This window comes from Dermacentor andersoni, chromosome 1 (assembly GCF_023375885.2).
Source record: "Dermacentor andersoni chromosome 1, qqDerAnde1_hic_scaffold, whole genome shotgun sequence".
NCBI lineage: Eukaryota > Metazoa > Arthropoda > Arachnida > Ixodida > Ixodidae > Dermacentor > Dermacentor andersoni.
In genome coordinates, this window is record NC_092814.1 from 186,686,099 (window position 1) to 186,707,438 (window position 21,340).

Here is a 21,340-nt window from a genome sequence, read left to right on the forward strand (position 1 = left end):
GAATGTGACACTTTACATGGAACTGGTGTTGTGCTCTTCATTTGTTTCATTATTGTCATTGTCACGGTGCACTGGTATGATCACCTTTCAGCTGTTTCTCATTTACAAGCTCATCAGTTGATCAGACGTTTAATTGTGGACACCCTTACAGGCACAATATAATGTAAAAAGCCTCTTTCTTTCTTTTTCTTCTTCTCTTTTTTTTATATACTAAAAGAGTTTCACTCAACCTTAATATTTCACATACTTTGTTTAGGATTAGAAAATATCTACTCGACATTAGAAGTTCATTTTTCTTGAATATTCGCATTTGATTGAATTACACTATTCAATAATAATAATAATAATAATAATAATAATAATAATAATACTGCAGGAAGAAAGGCTTTTCAGATCTCAAATTACTTTTATCTTCTGTCCTCTAAAACCACACCATTCCTACAAATTTCCTAGCCTCCATACTCCACCTCATTCTCAGGCATCGTCAGCTGCCTTTCTGTTCCCTAAGCAATCATTCTGCTATTCTAGAAGACTGTTGGTTATCTGTTCTACATTACATGACATGCCCAACTATGCACCTCCCTCTTAATCTGAGCAGCAATAACATTAACTCTCACGTGACCCATTCTGCCACCTTTAAATCACTAGATGTTGATCCGTGAATGTTCCTTTCCATGGCTCATTGCATGGTCCTAAGCTTCCTTTCAAGTTTCTTTGTATCATTTAAGTTTCAGCCACAAAACTAAATATTCAGAGAATCCAATAATTATAAGTACTTTTCAAGGTACTGAGCTGCTATTTATCGCTTAGGAGTGTTTGCATATTGCTCTAAATAAACAAAAATATCTTTAAGCATAGGTGCCAACTACTGGAGGGGGGCTCGGGCACCGGAGCCCCCTCCGAAGTTTTCCGGCAAAGGCAGAGCTGCCCCCCCTCCCCCCCAGCGATGCTGAAGCCTACCTCCCTTACCCCCTAAAGTGTCATTACCAGAGTTCTGTTACCACATATCATTTGAGGTTTCTTTTGAGTTGCCTCTGTTGTGGTTAAAAGCTTACTGCATCATTGTTGGCGAGGACGAGCACAGCATTTAATTCATACTTTCGCTTCATTCCTGCAAATCCTGGCAATATGAGCACAAGCGTATTAGAAGCACCAGTGGCAGCTACCTCATTCATATTTTCTCACTTCAACATCTTTTTTTTTAAATTTCCACAGTGAACACCATGCACAGACACAATACAGTGAACTCTTGTTAAGACGAACTCGGTTAAGCCGAATTCTCACATATAATGAACAACATGGGAACATTTGTTTGGGTTTCCATAGACTCAATGCAAAAGAAATCCACTGAAGACGAACCGCCCCAGACGTGCTCTTTGGTTAAGACGACCATTCGGAGTGACCGCCACCACTACCAATCCTGAAGGCTAAGGTGCCTCGATGTGCCGTGCCCAGGGGTGCACGAATCAAGGTACCCTACGAACCCTATTCAAACGGACCATGAAAATTTGTTCGTCTTTTCAGAGGAAAAATTGGCAACATGACCAGGTGCATCTAAATATCTTACTTCAAAATGGTAAATGAAGTAGGCTTACAATGGGGGCAAAATGACATAAAAAGCATTTGTTTAGCTGAACTTAATAGAGATCTTCCTAGAAAAAGGAAAACTAGACGAAGCGTCGTGGAGGAGGAAGGTAGGCGAAGGCGCGCTGGGTTGACCTCTAGAAGTTTCTACAGGTTTTGTTTGAGATACAGACATACCTGCTTTGTCTCGTGATATCCTCATCACGCGCCGCACACTGAGTGTGCCAATAAAAGTGTGCGACGATGAGCCTTCGTAAGGAAGAAAAGGGGGGAAGGGGAAAGGGAGGAAGCGCACCTTCTTCCATCGTGTGCATGGCACCGGGGGAGGGGAAGGAGGGGGCGTTCTACTTCAGACACCTGCAGTCGCGCGGCCTTTATCTTGAAAGCGATCTGCTTTGGTGGCACAGTCTGGGTGGGCCGATGGCTTGTAGCTTTGTGTGCACTGCGTTCTCGCTGCTCAGCTTGTGTTGAAGCAATAGACAGCACAAAGGTCACTTCACTTGCTGCCGCTGCCGCAATTCCTCATGCCAGCGTTTTGACCTCGAGCGTCCGCGGTCATCAAGTGTGTCGTGTTCATGTTTGCTGTGTGCGCTGACACCATGCCTGCTGATTTAGTTAGTAAACGAATGTTTACAAGGGGTGTGCTACTCCGACAGCTGCTGCGTATGGTGTGGCCGTGCGAGCCCTGTCTTGAATATGATCTGCGATGTGGACAGTCTAGACGCACCGAGGGCCGATAGTTTCGTATATGCTATAGCATCCATACGCTTGCGCATCACCTGCATTCACAAAGTGAAACGTGAACGTCTCTTTTTGTTTCCTTCTCGTGTTTTCGCCTATGTCCACGGGCGATGTGTGCCGCAGGCCTTCAGTAGGGTGCCTCAATGCGTGCGCCCCTGGGTGCGGCACATCGAGGCGCCTTAACCTCCAGGATTGGCAGCTGTGGCGATAACTCTGAATGTTCATCTTGCTTGAGAGCTCTTGCTCTAAAGAAGCAGCATAAGTGGCATTTCCTTGGGACAGACAACTGTCAGATTAAAGCACGCAAGACTGAAAATAGCAAAGGGTTCTTCATAAGCTCCGAGTCTGACCTCAGCGTCATCACTTAACCTGATTTGCGATTAGTCTGTGTTTTAGTCATCCAATCATGCCCTCAAACATGTCTTTGCTTTCACCTTCTGAAGCTACGTCACTGCTTAAATCTGTTGGTTGTTCATTGCTTCACGTCAATGCACGAAGTTTGCGTAAGAATCATGATAACATATCTTCATTCATCGACTCTCTTTCCCACACTTTTTCATTCATCTGCATAACTGAGACACGGCTTGGCCCGGCTGATAGCAATTTATACGGGTTCCATGCCTATCAGGCTGAGTATTGTAACCGTGTTGCATATCAACATGGTGGTAGCGCAATTTTCGTCGCACCCCACATTAAATATAAACGTAGACTAGACCTTTCCATAGATCTATTTCACTGCGAAACTGTTTGGATCGAAACCAATGCCTTGTCTTTCCCAAATTATTGTGGCGGAATTATTATTGGCTGTATTTACCGTTCTCCATCTTCTTCCATACCTGATTTCCTTCGTCATCTTAGCTCAGTTCTTCAAACAATTACTAGTGAAAACAAGCCTGTCCTAATTGTAGGTGATATAAATATTAACTTGCTCGATGTCGATAATAGTACTGTATGCGCTTATTCGGACTGTTTTTCTGGCTTTGGGCTTGAGCAATTAACAACTTCGGCCACCAGGATTTCCACTCAAGGAAGCAGCTCCCTCTTAGACCATGCCCTCACTAATATTTCGACTTCACCAGAGCCTGGTGTAATTGACATAGACATATCAGATCATTACCCTGTATTCGTCACATTCAAATCTAACGCTCCTAGGTCAGATCCCTGTTATCTTACGTCTCGTCTTGATATTATAAATTTTGTTGATGCAATTGACAAAATTGACTGGACAGTTATAGCTACCAAACTAAATCCAGAAGAAGCGCTTCAGTTATTTTCCTCTTTACTTTTAAAAGCTGTTCATGCTAACACTGTCACTGTTAAGTGCAAAAAGAAATTTAAATTTCCGCATAATCCTTGGATCACTAATGGACTACTTGTGAGCATGAGGAAAAAAGAAAATGTATAGGAAGACTAAAAAACAGCCTTTCAATGTTAATTTAGCATTACGCTATAAGAAATATTGCAACATGTTGAGTAATTTATTGAAGAAATCTAAAAGGCAATATTACGAAAATGAATTCATGAAAAATAAGTTTCATCCAAAAAAACAATGGCAACTTATCAACGAGTTTTTGAATGTACCGCGTTCTGGCAGTGCCATTGAAAAAGTAATCTACAATCATGTGACTATCACTGACCTGCCTAGCATTGCTCGTGCGTTCAGTAATCACTTTTATATAAAATTTATAATACTACCCATGTTCCTTCTGTTTATCATACGAGCCGATGCGATAAATCTTTCTTTTTGTTTCCTGTAACATCTGAAGAAGTCCTTACTGAGATTTTCAACTTAAAGGACACAAGTCCTGGTTTTGATGGAATTTCCGAATTTCATTTAAAGCTTGTTGCTCCGACTATTTCCGATGCTCTCAGTAACTTAATTAACCTTATGTTCAAGACCGGTATATTCCCTAGAAGTCTAAAAAAAGCTAAAGTAATTCCTATTCATAAAAAGGGTGACAAAGCTCAAGTCGCGAACTATCGTCCTATATGTATTTTACCTTCAATTAGTAAAGTTGTATAAAAATTAATACTTCGTCGTATTAACATTTACCTTAACAAATTTAGCTTGCTGAAACCCTGTCAGTTCAGTTTTCGTTCAGGAAGCTCGACTGACTTGGCTTTGCTAGCATTAACTGATTATATTCGACATTCACTTGATCTCGGATACTTTGTTGGCTCGGTCTTTTTAGACTTTACTAAAGCCTTTGATACAATAAACCACAAAGTTTTGTTTACTAAACTGGAGTCTGTTGGCATTTCTGGTCCAGCTCTTAATTTATTAAAAAGTTATCTGTTTAATCGTGAATTAACAGTGTATGCAGGCGGGGCTTTCGCTGAAAGCAAAATTATTAACCAAGGAGTGCCTCAGGGCTTGATTTTAGGTCCACTATTATTTTCCATTTATATAAATGATTTACCTGACTGCCTTAATTATACCCTACCTATATTATACGCCGACGACACAACTGTTGCCCTCTCTGATAAATCATTACTTTTGCTAACTTTAAAACTAAACAGTGATCTGTAAAAAATTACTGAATGGTGTAACGCCAATTTTCTAGTTATAAACCCTACAAAAACGCAATTCATGTTATTTAAGTCATCACAGAGACATTTACCTTGCTCTCCGACCATAACTCTGAATGGGCATGACAATCCTGCCTCCACTTGTGTTTCTTTCCTTGGCATCAAATTAGATCCCCACCTTAAGTTTACTAACCACATTGCACACATCAAACAAAAAACAGCATTTGGCATTAGAGCACTACTCAAATCACGTGCATTTTTTTCCAAAGAAGCATTATTATCGTTATACTTCGCTTTCATTCATAGTCATATCATTTATGGTATCGCTTCTTGGGGTAAAACTTATCATTGTCATCTTTCCTCTAATCAGCACATTCAAAATCAGGCTATCCGCATTATAACGCGAAGCCATCTTTTCTCTAACGCCTCTTCACAACTACGTACAAACCGCATTCTTCAAGTTACTGATTTGTTTAACTATCATTTAGCGATATTATTTTTCAAATTACTAACTCAACAACTTTCTTAGAACTTTGTTAGTTTTGATCTCCTTTTTAATCCCAATAACACAAGGTTTGCAACACAAGGAAATTTCTTGTTGCCTTTATGTCATACTAATTACGGAAAGATGGCTTCCTCTTTTTGCGCACTTAAACTTTGGAACAGTCTTCCATATTTTATTAAGTTGTCAACTATCTTGTACTCTTTCAAATATGAACTCAAGAATTATTTGCTGTCTGATTAATTTCCTACAATGTTATTTTGCTATTTAGAAGCTGTGGAATTACCACTGATTGTGCATTTTTCCTCTTCCTTTTGTCTTTTATGTGTGTCGTCACTCCGTTTCTTCGTTATATTTTGCTTATTTCATGATTTGTTTCTCTGCTCTGTATTCCGCTTTATTTTTTTGTATAACTTCTAATCCAAGGGTCCCGGTGCAGTCTCTGACTTTGGGACCCTTGTCTGTATACCATATTTTGTAACAAATTGTTATGAACGAATAATAAACTAAAACTGAAACTGAAAAAAAACCGAGGAGTATGTCTGTGGCGGTTCGTCATAAGCAGATTCTTTTTGCCCATTGAGTCTATGTAAAAGCAAACAAACGATCCCATGCTGTTTGTTATACGCGAAAATTCGGCTTAACTGAGTTCGTCTTAACGAAAGTTCACTGTATATATACATGGGTGGGCTTCGGAAAGCTGGTCGGGCACCAGCTCCCCCCCCCCAACCCACCCACCCAACCCAGAAAAATTATAACATTCCGCCTATGTTTTTAAATCTAGCTTAGGCATAATAGAGCATTTGTATGTAGATAAAACCATGCACTTGACTACTAAGCATACTTAGCCTGGTCACCACATACTCACTGCCTTCATAGAGAGTGGGATGACGACCTCGGCATTGGAGCGCTGCTCATAGACAAAGCAAGAGAACAGGCCAGCCACCTCAGGTGCGCCCAGGGTGAGCAGTGATTCCTGCAGCAGCAGCTCTGTGAGCATTACTTCATGGCTGGAGAGAGCACGTGCCACACGGCCCTTGAGTGTGAGTGTACCACTTGGCTCCACATAGCCTAGCTTCTCCAGAGCCAGAACATGGCTTCGGTAGTCAGGCATGGAAGCAAGGCTTTCCTCTGATAGCTGGTGCTGCAGCTTTCGCACCTCCTCCGATAGTCGCCGTCGCCGACATTCCTGCTCGAACTTCCCACCCAGATATCACTTGTTCAGTGCAACTCGTAACAGACAATGCTCAGACACTTGCTCTTAAATGTTTCCAATGTGCAAGATTATAATAAGTAGGTGAAGACTACTACAAAGTGCTATTCATTAAAAGCAGCTGAGAGCAGACAGCTCAGAGCTAATAAGCATGAGATAACTTGGTACTGACTTTCCACAAATGAGTCTTTTAAAGAGGCCCCGCAACACTTTCTGAACACAGTGAATAACCGTGTTCGATATGCAACAATGATTTCGCAAGCGAGAAGAATAAAGGGAACAGAGGGGCTCAATATTTTGTTATTTGCAACTGCATGAAGGCAACAATGAAACTCACTGTTCATTTTTAATTGAAATGTATAAATAATAAGGGCAAGAAAAATTAAAGTAGACGAAAAGACAACTTGTGACTAGGTGGGAAGCCGAACTAACATCTTCCGCATTATGTGTGAGATGCTCTGCCATTTAGCTACCGCAGTGGCTTTGCTAACGTCAACTTCCTTGGTTTTGTGTGCATGTGTACTAGATCTCACCCTGGAAAGGCTAGCTAGTGCCATTCATGGCCATGGCTGCGCCCTCTGCGGCTGTCACCTGCTCGAGTTATGTAACCTCCGCCATAGTAAAAAATTATGTCATCACTAAAGTTTTGTTGACTGCTTAGCACAAGTTGTATCGATCTGATGTGCATTTGTCTGTGGATTCTCTGCAAGCACCAGGAATCTTATTAATGCTGGAAGAAGTGTTCTATTTTATCATTCCAGATTTGTCTCTCTAACACATGCAGCATGAATGCTGCATTCATCTTGCTGCAGTTACAATTTCAATTGAATGCACTTCAACAATCGTGGCGCTCGAAACGAATGTGAAATATGATACACCTGTTCTGCAAAGGTGAAGACATTGACATGAAAGTTCTACATTGAATACTGCAACATGTCAAGGCCCAGCAGCAATGCTTTACAGAGCATTGGGCAGTGTCTGTGTAGCCAGCCACATGGGCTTTTATGAAATGGGATCACTTTTCACATGACAATAATGCGTGCCTACATTAACACTTGTTGATGCACATTGCCAGGCCAACTACATGGCCAGTAGTAGCAAGCACAGAATTGCCTGTGTTCCCACATTCGAGTGAGTCACTGTCGAACTATGTAAAAACATGCAGCTGAAGCGACACATTTGCCCCTGAATCAGCTATGCAAGGCAATATCTCAAAACCACTGGCTCTAAATCATTCATAGTCCTCTTTATCCTCAATATGTATGAACTTGGCCAGCTGAAACTGGAAATTACAAAGACATTGAGCACTGGCAAAGATCACCAACTACTTCATGCATTGTTTCCTTGAGTGTGCTTACTTCAGGCAAGCCTCAGCATGTTCTGCAGCTGTGCAACAATCTGAACAGGAGTGCTTATGAAGAAGTCAGCTCCGAAGGATGACTTAGGTTCATTTGAGTTGACTCGCACAGTCATTCTCATTGTGGCCCTTCGCAGAGATACCAAGATGACAAATCTGTTGGACAGACTTGACGAAGATGAAGTGGCAACAGACAAGAAGCCTTTGGAGATACCAATACAATGGTACAGACATAGGAATGCCTCCATATAATGTGCAACAAAGCTGAATTCAGTGGCAGGGGCTGCAGCCTCAAACAGTGTCAGAAGAAGTCCAAAGAATGTCACTGCTAGTGCTCGTAAAAACCTGTGGCAAAATCAACTGTCCTCCATTGTGCTGCAATGAAGACACTGAAAGCGGGTCAATACGAAGTTGAGACTACTTGGAAAATAGTACTGTTGTAGCTCTTATAGCACATCAGTTTTTAGAAAATTACTGCTTACATTAGATTTTTTATGTGTGCGCTGACTTCATTATAGCAAAGGTTTACTGTAAGCAGCCCAAGGAACAGAAGCCTAATACTGACACTTACATGGCTCTCAAAGAGTGGGCAACTAAGGCACTGGCTCTGAAGCAGCTTCTCTTCAAGCTGCTGGCTATGTTTCACCAGTTCCACAGTTTCCATAGCTGAAAGGCGAAGCTCTTTGACTACATTGATGATTGGCAGACCTCCAGGGTGTGCCTCCACCAGTTCAAGCAGCTCCTGGCCTAAAACGCTTCTGCACTGAGGCTGCCTGTAAAGAATTGCCACATGGTAATGCAGGAGTCTCGCATCACATAAAAGCAGTTGCAAGGTTCCGTCTCAACAGAAGGCCATGATACTATCATAAATAATTGCATCATACTGTCATGTTGTAGTGAAAATGAAGAAACAGACATTACAAAAACTGTTAGCTGGTGAGAAACTGTAACTGGAACAAACAACATGCACATGTTAATATGCTATCCTGGCTTAGAGTGGTAACAAATTTAAGAGCACATACATACTAGCTTTCAGTGGCACTGTCAATCAATCGACACAAGGCATTGTAAGGTTGATTGACATGACGATGCATGCCCACACAGTATGCGTGCAGTCAAACGGAACAAAAAATTAATGACTGCTTATTTGACGTACGCTTCATTTTTCTTTTTCATGCAGAAAAAGTCAAAAGTTCTTTAAGTGCCCATTACATAGGCACTTGCACAAAAGGACACTGACTGCAAAAACCGTACGTGCTTGTGCCTATTATGTGCACCTCCCATTATTCTAAGTAAGAGGGCCGTTACCATGCCCTCTTTATGCTACTAACATACCACTCACATTCACTGGCAGCACAATGAGTCTAAGCTTCTGCTGTCATTGTAGCAGCACAATATACCTGCTTAGCTGTGCCACGATGTTCACATACAGCAGAAGACACTTAAGCTGTACACTTATGCTAAGCTATGTACCTTCAGCTGTTTGTACGCTACAATCTCTTCTGCAGACAGAACACTGTGAGGGGATACCATCTTACTCCAACGAAGGGCAAGTGCATGATGCCCATCAAACCATAGCTGTATAGTATAAGCTTCAATCATGTCACCTGTCACATTTGATGCAACCACCTGCAGCGCATGCCAGAGATGGGAACACTATAGGTAACCCCTCCCCCACTCACCCACTCTGTCAGATGCACACATGCATGGAGAGGGCTGTGCACCGGAGAGAGAGCAACACAGGACAACAGGCATGTTACCGACATATTCTCAATTTTGGGTGATACTACTGTAGTAAAACAATACTAAACATAATATGCATGCCTGATTCAGCTACAAAACAAAGAGCACAATGGTAAGAGTGCTGTCATCAGTGATATAAGTGATAACAAGTGGCAATTTCCAGTTTATTTGCATCCATGTTGCAAGGACATGTTTAATTTGAACTGAGAGATCACTTACGTTGAGCATACAATTTGCACTGTGTATTTTGCATGCATACAAGCCTAATCTCATAGCAAATGAAGTGAACAACCAAATCATAAAACCTGCCATCATGAATGAAGGGCTCAGTGCTCCTAATGCCACCACAATATAATGTGAGGAAAGACTTTTAATAGCTCGGAAAATTTTTAAAATTCTAATACGTATTAGGATTACAATGTGGACTCCAATTCATTATGTAACCATAGCTGTGGGCTTAAACCACGACATTTTATTTAGTGTAAAAGCATGTGTGATCCACTACTACAATGCACGATAACACCTTGAGACCAGCTGCATGTGCCAAGGCATGTGTGGGCATGCACCGCAGCGGTAGATCGACCATTTCACTACGATAAAACATTATTCGCAACTTTCACCGCCTATAGGTGGCGCTACTCGAAATTCAATATGGCTGTCGTTAAGGGGATCGTGTAGACGCCACCGGCTAGTGTACAAGCTGCATCGGATCGCATTGTGTTTCTGGCCGCAGCGTGGTATTGTCATGTCTTCATTTCAAAGACCACTGACTCTGGGTATTATGACCCACATTGGGGGTTCCGAAACGCGTGTTCGGTGACTGGTTGAAGGTTAAGAAGTGTTGAACGCAGGACACATCGTTCGCTGCGGCTTGAAAGAACGCAGTCTCGTCGTACTCCGTCCAAGGATTGTGCCTGAAAACATCACAAGTGCGGCAGAGACCGCACGAGCTGTGGTTCGAATTTAGAAGCGACGAAAGCATAAAGGTGGTTACATGTGCTATTTACTGGCTTTGTTTTTTTTTTTTTTTCTTGCGAGTCCCTCGCCGAATAGGCTTCAGTGGCCGCACTTCAGGAAATTAAAATAGCTCTTTGTGTTTACTGCAGAGGCGTGAGCGGGCCCCAACGCTCCGTGAGAATGAATAGCTTGCTGCTGGTGCGTGTGGTATGGTGTACATGTACTACATATTCGGTCGTCCACTCTTAGTTAAAACACGCGAGCACATGGCTGCGCTCTTCAGCCTGCAAGTGCGTCCGACACATGTGCATTTCCAGGCAGACTAGTTTTTGCGTAAAGGAACCACGAGTTGCTGCTTCACGTCGTCTACATTTTTGCTACGATGCGCGGCTGTGAGCACGGCTACGCGCTAAGAGGGGTCCCGTGTACTGCCGCGGCTTCGGTGTCCGAACCCTTGCCTCGCGTTGCCTGGCAAACTATGCTGCCTTTATGCGCTAGTAAACAAAGAGTATTCGCTCGCATTCATTTGCTAAAACATCGTCTATGCAGTCATACAGCACATGGTAAACGTTTAATGATGCCACAAAGCTGATTTCATCACCGTAGGAGCATTACATTGATTTGGTCATTCTCCAATGAACCGTAGAACTCGATTTGCGTGCCCACACCTCAAAAGTGGTTCTTCCAGTACTTCTTTGGAGTTCTTTTTTTTTTTTTGTGGAGCCCAGACGCGAAAAGCCGCTAAGAAATTACTGCACGAAGGCAGCGCGAAAGGAAAAAAAAAAGATACACAATGAAACGGGAGAAAGAGCAATACATCACGTTTATTCACATAACATGAAGAGTGCCTGTCCTGCATTGAAGCAACAATATTTTTTTTCTTACAGGGCCACTGCTCTTGCAAAGCAGGCAAGTAAGCAGGCAACATAGGCTGTGAGCCAGACCTGATTGTGCAGCATATCCTAACCAACCAGCATGCACAAAAGTTTGAGGAACTTCTCTTTTGTGAAGTCGCATTCAGAGACTGGGACAAGTTAAGAATTTACAGAGCTGATATGAACCATTTGAGTGCTCAGCACATGATTGCTGTGAACTCAGCACAAACAGAATTTGTGCCGAGACTGCTGGGCAAAATAATACACAGTGGCACAGAGAGCGAATGCTCAGACTAAAAGGAAGCAAGTGCCACACATTGTGCAAATTTGTGCCATCACCAACAAACAGCTGGCAAAACAAAATTGAAAAACTGATGACGCAAAACTTCCAAGGAAACGACGCCACGAGATATGGCAAGGCGTGCGAGAAGCCAGCTCTCGAAGAATATGCACTTAACACATTGTTTTCGTGACAGGCTTCACAATGCGCAATTTCACCTTACACTCCTTTTTCATTCGTTCATCGCAAGGAAACGAGCGAAGGCTTACCTCGTCTTTGACTGCACGGTGTGTGTACTGAGGCACACAGCACATTTTGTTGCTCTTGTACGTCTTGCCCATTTTATCAAACACATAACCCATCAAAACAGTGTCACTGCGAAAGGCAACCTGTGCCTCAGCTGCTTAGATCACTGCAGAGCTCTGAAATACCGCTGTAAAAAACGACCCCAATGAAATACAAAACAAAGGCTCCAGCGCACCACACTAACTGAACACGGACGACGCGGGTACAAAACGCGGGCATCCATTTGTTGAGGCTTACGACGGCTGCCGCATGGCGTCGCTACCATCTGTGAAAGTTCATATAATGATAGCGAAGCACTACGCCAAGGGGGGTAGGGTGGGAGCAGGTATGCACATGCTAGGGAAGCTATGTCTATATGCAGAGAGGCCGTGTGGATGTGCACTTACAGAGCCGCACTACTATTATTGAAGGGTTGGCTTTGCCGTACCACTGTCACCTCGTGGGTGATCTCACCATATTTTGAAGTATATGAATTCTGGGGTTTTACGTGCCAAAACCACGACTTGATCATGAGGCAAGCCGAAATAGGGGACTCCGGATTAATTTTGACCACCACAAGATCTTTAACGTGCCCCCAATGCACAGGACATGGGAATTTTTGCATTTCTCCTCCACTGAAATGCGGCAGCCACAGCCGGCATTTGATCCTGCAACCTTGTGCTTAGCAGCGGAGCACAATAGCCACTAAGCCACCACAGCGGGTTGTATTTTGAAGTATGAAATTGTGGGAAAAAAACCATGCATTATGTTCGAAGCATGGCTTCGAATAGAACAGAAAAATCAGAACAGAAAATCGCTACAAAAGAATCCCATATACTTATGCAAATTCGGTATTTATGGTACCATTATGATAAAACCATAGCACAGAAATTGTCATGATGTCCCTGCCACTGTGCTTAACTCCATGGATGGCATGAGCAATAGTTTGTTTGCAACAACTGAACTGTAAAGTGCAATGTTTCAAATGCAGTAAACGGCATCATAGACAAGAAACTATGTGAAAAAAAAAGCATGAAACATGTTCCCACAGTAGGTGTGCAAGTACCCTATCTCCTTTGCAAGCTGGAAAGGAAAATGGGCACTCCACTCCTCGGCAGGCCACAGTGGTTACATCAGTACAGTCGCCATTTAGCAAAGTGTGTGTGATACACACATGAGCACAGTACTCTGCCTCATGATAACATTTTTTTCCTGAAACAAACTGATGTGTGCTGCTGTTTGCATTATTTACCATAATTTGCCATTGTTGCAAGTAACTGCATTCTGGGCAGGTTAAGATTTAAAGTTACTGTTTAGATTCAAGCCCAACAGGGGACTTGATTCCATAACTTCAAAGAATGCATATGCAACTGATGTGACAGCTGCAGTATCCTCTATGTACCAAGAAGAAAAAAAAATAGTTGCGGTAGCAAATGCCTTTTCAAACTCATCTCTGAATAACTTGGAACTGACTAGGCAGAAAGACCAAGGACTGCCTGCTTCAAATGGTCTCAGCAATACCCATTTCAAATCCATCATTCAATCAATTTAAAGGGACACTAAAGAGCAGCACTATATTTTATATAGGCATGCGTACAATGTTTCTCTTTTCTTTCCGGTGACCATTTTCCAATGGCTGACCACTGTTGCAACGTTGTCATTTGGCGCAAGACATGCCTTCATGTGTCAGAACTTTCTCGGTTGTTGCACCATTTTTATAGCGAAGCAAGCTTGTCGACAATTGAATGGTATGCACAACACAGGAAATGGTGTGCATTCTAGAATGTGCACGAGTGCGGGCAGTTGTGCTGGAGTACATGATGGGCCATGCATGAGTGGGTGACGCACTTGGCCTGTAGATCAGATTTTGACAATCGACAACTGTCCTTATGGCTATCATTATGCTTTGTGTGTTGTTTGCTTCGCTGGGCACAAGTTCATTCAATATGGAGTTGAATCCTTAAAGGAGTCCTGAACCACCGCTCAAGCTAGGTGAAAGAACACATTTCGTGGATAGCATTCCCTGATATGAACATCTCAGCCAAATGTTGCACTCGTGCACGGCACATAGGGCTCACAAGCAGACCACAAAGTCACCTTTTTCTCAAACACTCTCTTTTCAACAAAAGCCTCCTCCTCACCCTTTTCGGGGCTTCCATATTTCGTCATATAACAGATTCCCATACATGGCTGCTATCAGCCCATAGCTGACATCAATCAAGAAGCATGAGCCGACTATCATCTGTTCCAAGCTCAGCCACATCTGCCCAAGTAGGAATTAAACTTTGGCCACAATGCTTACCGGGGTGTCGCAGCCGTCGACTCTCACTAATTTCAATTAGTCTGAAACACTAAACTAGTCTCAAACTATGCAAAACTTAAGCCCAGGCCCCATGTTCACTACGCTTGGTGCGCCTTGCAATGAATAGCAGTTAGCATCTACAAGTGACATGTGCCTGTGCACGCTGACTCCCGGCCACTCCTGGCTAAACATGTTTCATATTGAGCTTCATATTAAGTGCTACAAGGAAGGAAGGAAGGAAAAAGTGGAGAAGGAAGGCAGGGAGGTTAACCAGTTTAGCTTGACCGGTTTGCTACCCTACACATGGGAGCGGGATGGGGGGGGATGAAAGATGGGGAGAAGAGATAGGGAGCACATAACATGGCACACACATCGTTAGTTACAGTCTGTCACTCTTGCGCAGTACATCACATCACTGTCACAGCCGCTTATCCAAGCCTGTCTCCTTCATAAACCGAAGTAGTGCCTTCGTTGCCTTCACCTGTGATGTCTTCTGTCGGCGATATGTGAAAATAGTTGCAACTGACAATGGTCTATTGTCAAGGTGCGCTAGAACGAACGCCAGGGACTGTCTCTGAACATTATATTCAGGACAGTCGCACAGAATGTGTTCCAGCGTCTCCTCGCAAAGACAGGCATTGCAGAGAGCATTGTCGGCCATTCCAATGCGAAACGAATAAGATTTCGTGAAGGCCACCCCTAGCCATAAGCGATAAAGCAGGGTGGCCTCACTTCGGCGGAGTCTAGTTGGCATACAGAGATGCATCAAAGAGGGCAGGTCGTGTTGACGATTGCTCCGATTGGTCTGGCTGCTTGGTGTGCACCATAGAGAGAGCGCGATCTCCCGTGCAAGCACTCGAAGTCTGCTAGCTGCGTCGGACCGTGAAAGTGGTATGGCCTCTTCCTGTGTGTCTTCAAGAGCTGTCTGAGCGGCTTTATCGGCGTCTTCATTTCCTAAGACGCCGCGGTGACTTGGCAGCCACTGAAACGTCACATGATGTCCTTTCTCATGTGATGTATGGAGTAGGCATCTAATATCTAGCACGAGCTGTTCGAATGGCCCGCGACGCAGAGCTGATAGCACAGATTGTAGGGCTGCCTTTGAGTCATTGAAAATTGACCATTGTCGAGGTGGTTCCCGATTGACGAAACAAAGTGCAGCGCAAAGAGCAACTAGTTCTGCAGACGTCGATGTCGTTCGGTGGTCAGTCCTAAAGCTGATGGCAGTACCTCTTGCTGGGACGACCACAGCACCGGACGAACACTGGATGTTTGTGGAACCATCAGTATAAATATGTGCACTGTCCGCGTACCTCTCGTGCAGAAGAAGCAGAGACAGTTGTTTCAGCACAGGCGACGACAGCTCAGACTTTTTCCCGATTCCTGGTACGCTGAGATGGACTGTGGGGCTGACAAGACACCAAGGGGGTATCGATGGTTTAGATGCAGCGGTGAAGCCCGAGGGAAGTTTGTCGTTGCACTTGACGATAGTTTTAGAGAATGATGATTGGTGCCTGTCTGAAGGTAGTGTTGCAAGGTGGTGATAGGGGGCACGTGCAAAATGTCTGATGTGCGTTCTCAGGGCTTCCACCGTGATGTGAGTTTGCATTGGATGGTCCCAAGCAATCGCAATAGTTGCCTCTGTTGACGTGCATCTGGGCAAACCAAGGCAAACTCTGAGTGCTTGAGCTTATGCTGCCTGCAGAACACGAATATTTGTCTTCCATGTTCAGTACAGGTAGACTATATCTTAAATTAAGCGCTACAAAGTGGGCAATCTGGGTCTACCTACTATCCATGAAGGACAAAGCTGGTCTGCACTATGTAGCATGTCCAAGTTGGAGCATGCAAGCGTGCACTCCAGCCCTGCTATGCATCTACAGTTGCATCGAGTAACACATAGCTGTGTCTGCTGTATAGCGTAAATACCATGGCCGCCGCAGAGTGCTGCGACGAGCCCACTCACCATAACGCCATAGGTGGAGTATCGCTACTCTACCACCACTGGTGCTCCTCCACTCCTTGAGAACGGAAGACATTGAGGGTGAAAGGTAAACGTAACTACTGCACTCGAAGTATCTATGCTCGAACTACGTCTTTTTAAAAATTTATTTTAAATTTGAAATTCTAAAAATTATTTCTGTAATATACTACTGGGAGGTACCATACTCGTTCAAAGACGTTTTTGAGGCTTAAAGAAATGTGGTTCAAGGCCCCTTTAACTAGCATTTTGGCAGTTATATTCTTCGCCGTCACGACAATGTGACAATATTAGTGAAGCATTCCTGATTTGGCAGAATAAGGTTGGTTGCTATCGGAAGGAATAAAGGCCAAACTTTTCCTTTTTGAATTTCATGCTAATACCGTGATGCCAGTACAACACTATGACGTCACGTATTTCAAGGTATTTTACATTGACCTCACTGTTTTATTGAAAAGAAAGCTCTAAAAAAAATCTCTAGGTTGGTTCCTTGATTAGGTAGCTAGTGTGGAAACATCAAAGTGCCGTTGCCACCCCTTTATCATTTTTGTGTCATTCCGTGTTTACCAAGTCTCTGCACAAGGTAACATTTACATTTTCAGTGTCTCAGAAGCGCAATTTACTAATCCAGCTTCACTTGATATTCCTCTTTAGTGCCACTTTAAACAACAAGGCAACAATGTTATGGGGCTGACAGGCTGGAGTTTGTACGCACCTTGGAGCGACCTGGTGGTGGTCAACGAAGTTGCCTGGGTAGTATGGAAAATACGTCGTACACGGGTCTCACTCGTATTGTGCTTTGTTTTGAGTTCTGTGCATAGTTCTCGCACTCGAAAAGTGTCTGACGTGTACGTAAGGCATTGTACGCTACCGAATGCAGCACAGGTCATGGAATGCAGGCGCTTTTTGTCTGACAAACCGTGCTGAAGGTGGGCGGACCCGGCAAGATGGTAGCAAACTCTAGGCAAGTATACGCCAGGCTATCATTATTATTTATTATTATTTATTATTATTATTTATTGTAACTTCAAGGCCCGAAGGCGTTACAGAATGGAGTGGAACGAAATATAGAGCATGTGCAGATAACAGGGTACAAAAATTTTAAAAATTAGAAAGTGCGGATTAACAAAAGTATTTTTCAATAGTAGTTCTAAAAGCAGACGTATCAGTTATGTTAAAATTGAGGCCAGCAGATGATTCCATTCATTGGTAGTTTTAGGAATAAATGAATAAAAAAATAGGTTCGTGTGACAGTGTGGAACGCTTAATTTATGACAATGGTCAGTACGAGATGTATGCAGGTTCGGACAAAAGTTCACTTTTTAATTCTGGGTCTGAACAGCATGCAGTCCCCAAGCATCGCCACCGCCGTTATTGAAGATGCGTGGTGAATTGTCATGAAGGTCATGGGCCTGACATGCTGGGATTTTCAACACACTGTGCAGCGACTTGGTGGCGAGCAATAAAATTGACTGGGTAGTATATATACAAGTGGCAGCTCTCCGCATTAAGCTACGCTGTCACCGGGCTGTATACAGCCGGTCTCGTTTGCTTTGTGTGTGTGTTCAGGGTTCATTTCTTGTTTTATTTGGTATTCAGCTATCAGAAAAGGCACCTGCGTTCACTGAGAGTAGCCCGTGGATCATCTCGTCGAGAGTGCGCCTCATTTTAGCTTAACTAAGAAAAATGCAGTCGTCTCTAAAGGCGCACGTGCATGATTTCTTTTCATTAGAAAACTGCCACACACTGGAATTTACAGGCCCTAAAGGAATTTCTGATGGTGAAGTGACCCACCTAATTAAGCGAAAGTTCATATAGAGCGGTTGAAACTGCTTCAGAATGCATTGCTGAGTGAACAAGTGATAGAAAAAGGTTTGACTGGCATGGCACAGAGAGTCAGTTGCAGCAATAAGATAGGGAACTGTACATAAAAAGTGGTTTTTAAACAGCCATTGTCACATTATATGTTACTGTAAACAAATGAATGACAACAAACGAAACTGTTGTTGTGGCATCGTTCTTTCTCCAAAAAAAGAAAAAAACTACTACTGCGCATCAGTACTAAGGCTACAGACACTCAATCACAGCATCGATTGCCATGTCTGGAAATGCGCTTTTGCGGCCTAAGAATGCATGTGGCCGGCAGTCTCAGCGTCAACACACACCAGAGCCGGTCAAGCTGATCGAGTCACGGCGCCAACGCCAGTAGCTTATTATATTAGTTTCACTAGTTAACTAGTTCATTGTTATTGGGCAATGGTTCTGAGTTGGTACACGAGCTTAAGCGAATAGACACATATTGCAGCAGTCTGTTGTTGCAGCTTGGCATCGCGTGACTTGAGCAGCACATGCACGAAAGCGGCAGCATACCGAAACGGCGTCTATGACTTCTCATGCACACTGCACGCATTTGGCACAGCGCTTTGCTCCCTTGGCGACAGAAGGTATGCTACAAAGCCTCCCATGCATGAAATTCTTCAACATTCCCACCGCAGCACAGCTGAAACGAGCAGACGCCATGCATTCACCAGCAGGACATCACGTTTTGTACTTCCTAAAACCTGTAAGCACAGCATAGAGAGTTCTGTTGACCAGCGTTTCCACAGCGCTGCCTGGGCAGCCCGTCAAGCCCATTTGCACCCAACACTAAATAATCAAGGCTTGCCTTCATATAGAGCTCTGAGTACAACACTCAGAGTACTGGTTCCACATGGACCACATCACAGAAGCAAATGTCATCCTATGTTCAGATCTTGCACAATCATCGGGGCAAAGTTGTGCCCCAATGCTTCACGAGCTCCACATTAGACACTTCATAATTGACAAGTGCCAATAAAAGGCCAAGAAAGAATTCTGTCTGATGGTTAATGATTGATTTGACAAAGAAGAGCGCATTAATGCCTGCCATGTGTCCCTGTAGAACAACACGTTAAGATGACTCTCCTCACAGAATTCTCTACCAGCTATGCAAAGAATCACAATGGACCTGTTCTGGCTTGGTGGATGCTGGTTGCTCATAGAAATGGTCTATTAAGATTTTCGGAAATGGTCTAACTCAGGGCCTAACCTAACATAACGTAACCTAATTGAACCTAATCTTTATCTAGTCTTTGTCTAAAATAAAATACCACAAGCCATCACTACAGCTATTGACCAATTTTCGCACTCTAGGCCTCACTTTTGAAAGCTTTGCTCAAGACTACAATTTCAGCCATAAAATATCAAGCACCAGGAATCTAAACAGTTTGGCTGAAGGATCTGTAAGGATACAAAAGCAGTCTCTGAAGAAAACAAAAGAGCTCAACCTGACCTTGCTTACCTACTGAGCAAGCCCCCCAAGCGAATAAGCATTCTCTAGCAGAACTGCTGATGGGAAGAAAACTGCGCACTTCTTTTTTCAATAGCTGCTGGGATACTCCTGTCCCAGCTTTCCGACTATAAGCGTGCACATATGAAGTAATGTAATTCCTGTCTTTTCAGTCTTGCAAGAAGACAGATAAGCCTGAATTAAAGATAAATTTAGGCAAGCCAGACAGTTCTCGTTTCTTGTTATTGTCATAGAATGTTTGTTGTAATAAAATATAAAATTTTCCAATTTAGCACAGCAAGCACAATTTCAAGTTGGCTTTTTGTGTCCAATAATTTGTTTTACCAGTTTTCATTATACTGAGGTTTGACTGTAGTTCCTGCTTTTTGTCAAATGTGTTCTGGCAGAAGTCTAAGGAGCATAAGAGAAAGAAAGCAAGGAGAGGGAAGGCAGGGAGGTCAATCAGACAAGCATCCAGTTTGCTATCCTACATTGAGGGTAAGTTAAAGGTGGAATAGAAAGAAGAAAGGAGGGGGAGAGTGAGCACTGCAGGTATGCAGGAGAATGCACAGGACTATAAACAGTCACTGAGGCCGCTGCACCTCCAAAAACTGCGGTAATGCACAAATAGCTTATTGCTATTAGAGTGTATGACTGAATACTCCTTAGTGTCCATCAAATGTTCCTCAAAGTGCCTAGATTTCATGGTTATAACCCACAGCATTACACAGCAGCCCTGTAATAAGATGCTTACTTTACCAAAGAACACATACATATTGAATGTGACTGCACCACGGTTGCTAAATATGTTATGAATAACATACTGCTTTTTTTTAATGGCATTGTTAGGTGGGTTTTACTATGCCTTATAATATGTGCATCCTGTCTTCAACAAAAACTGCAATAATAGTAAAGATTACAACTCACATCATGCGTTTGGGGTCAACCTTGACGCTTTTGGCATAAATGCAGAGGATGCTACTGAACGGGACTGTCATCTCCTGTACACTGAGAGCTGCATCCGGGATAGCAATCTTCTTGGACAGTGGCCAAGGAAGTGATGCCTTGCCACTTGACTGGGGCTGCAGGTGATATGTGATACTGAGAACACTGTTTTTTGTAAGTTAAGTGTACATGCACAGGGACTAAAAGAATGAATGGCATACAATGCACCTCCCAAGTGAAAAAAGAAAAAAAGAGAAATAAGACATGGAGAATAATCTTTGTTTCTCTAAAGGGAACAATGATAATACATAATACACCATTTGGGTTTATCATCCTGGAAATGCACAGTGACTTATGGAGAATGCCATAGTACTACAGATTATTTTGATTACTTGGCTGTTTTTTAAGATGCACCTAAATCTTAAGTGCAACAGCACTTTTGCATTCCTCCAACATTGTAATGTGGAGGAATGCTCAGCAGCAGAACCCCATTAGCCACTGAGCCACTATACAATGCATACTATGAAGGGAATAACTATGCCTTGAGCCACTACAGCTCAACTTTATGTATTGCACCAGCAGAGAAAAGTAAGCAGATGGATGCACTTGCTATAACAACCTATAAATTATGTGACCAGCACATGCCGTACAGGTTACTGCAGAAGGCAGCTCCAATTTCAATGCAGAACTCCAGAGTCAGCCGGCTTCATCAGTCCAACACACTCTAAAGCTCAAGCTA

At 43.2% G+C, this 21,340-nt stretch overlaps 1 protein-coding gene across 6 annotated transcripts in view; it reads right to left on the reverse strand.

Moving 5' to 3' along the window:
* The window catches only part of tst (superkiller complex helicase subunit twister), a 124,804-nt gene that overhangs the window by 17,720 nt on the left and 85,744 nt on the right, over positions 1 to 21,340 (reverse strand). For 5 of the 6 annotated variants that reach the window (XM_055062872.2, XM_055062871.2, XM_055062870.2 and 2 more), the window contains 2 exons: positions 20,584 to 20,738; positions 10,681 to 16,023 (listed from right to left, as the gene is read on the reverse strand). In XM_055062872.2, the coding sequence (XP_054918847.2) occupies positions 14,787 to 16,023; positions 20,584 to 20,738 (1,392 nt within the window). In that variant the 3' untranslated portion in view covers positions 10,681 to 14,786. Of the gene's footprint in view, positions 1 to 6,224; positions 6,555 to 8,497; positions 8,700 to 10,680; positions 16,024 to 20,583; positions 20,739 to 21,340 lie in introns of those variants that run through there. The other variant, XM_055062873.2, reaches the window with a different exon arrangement.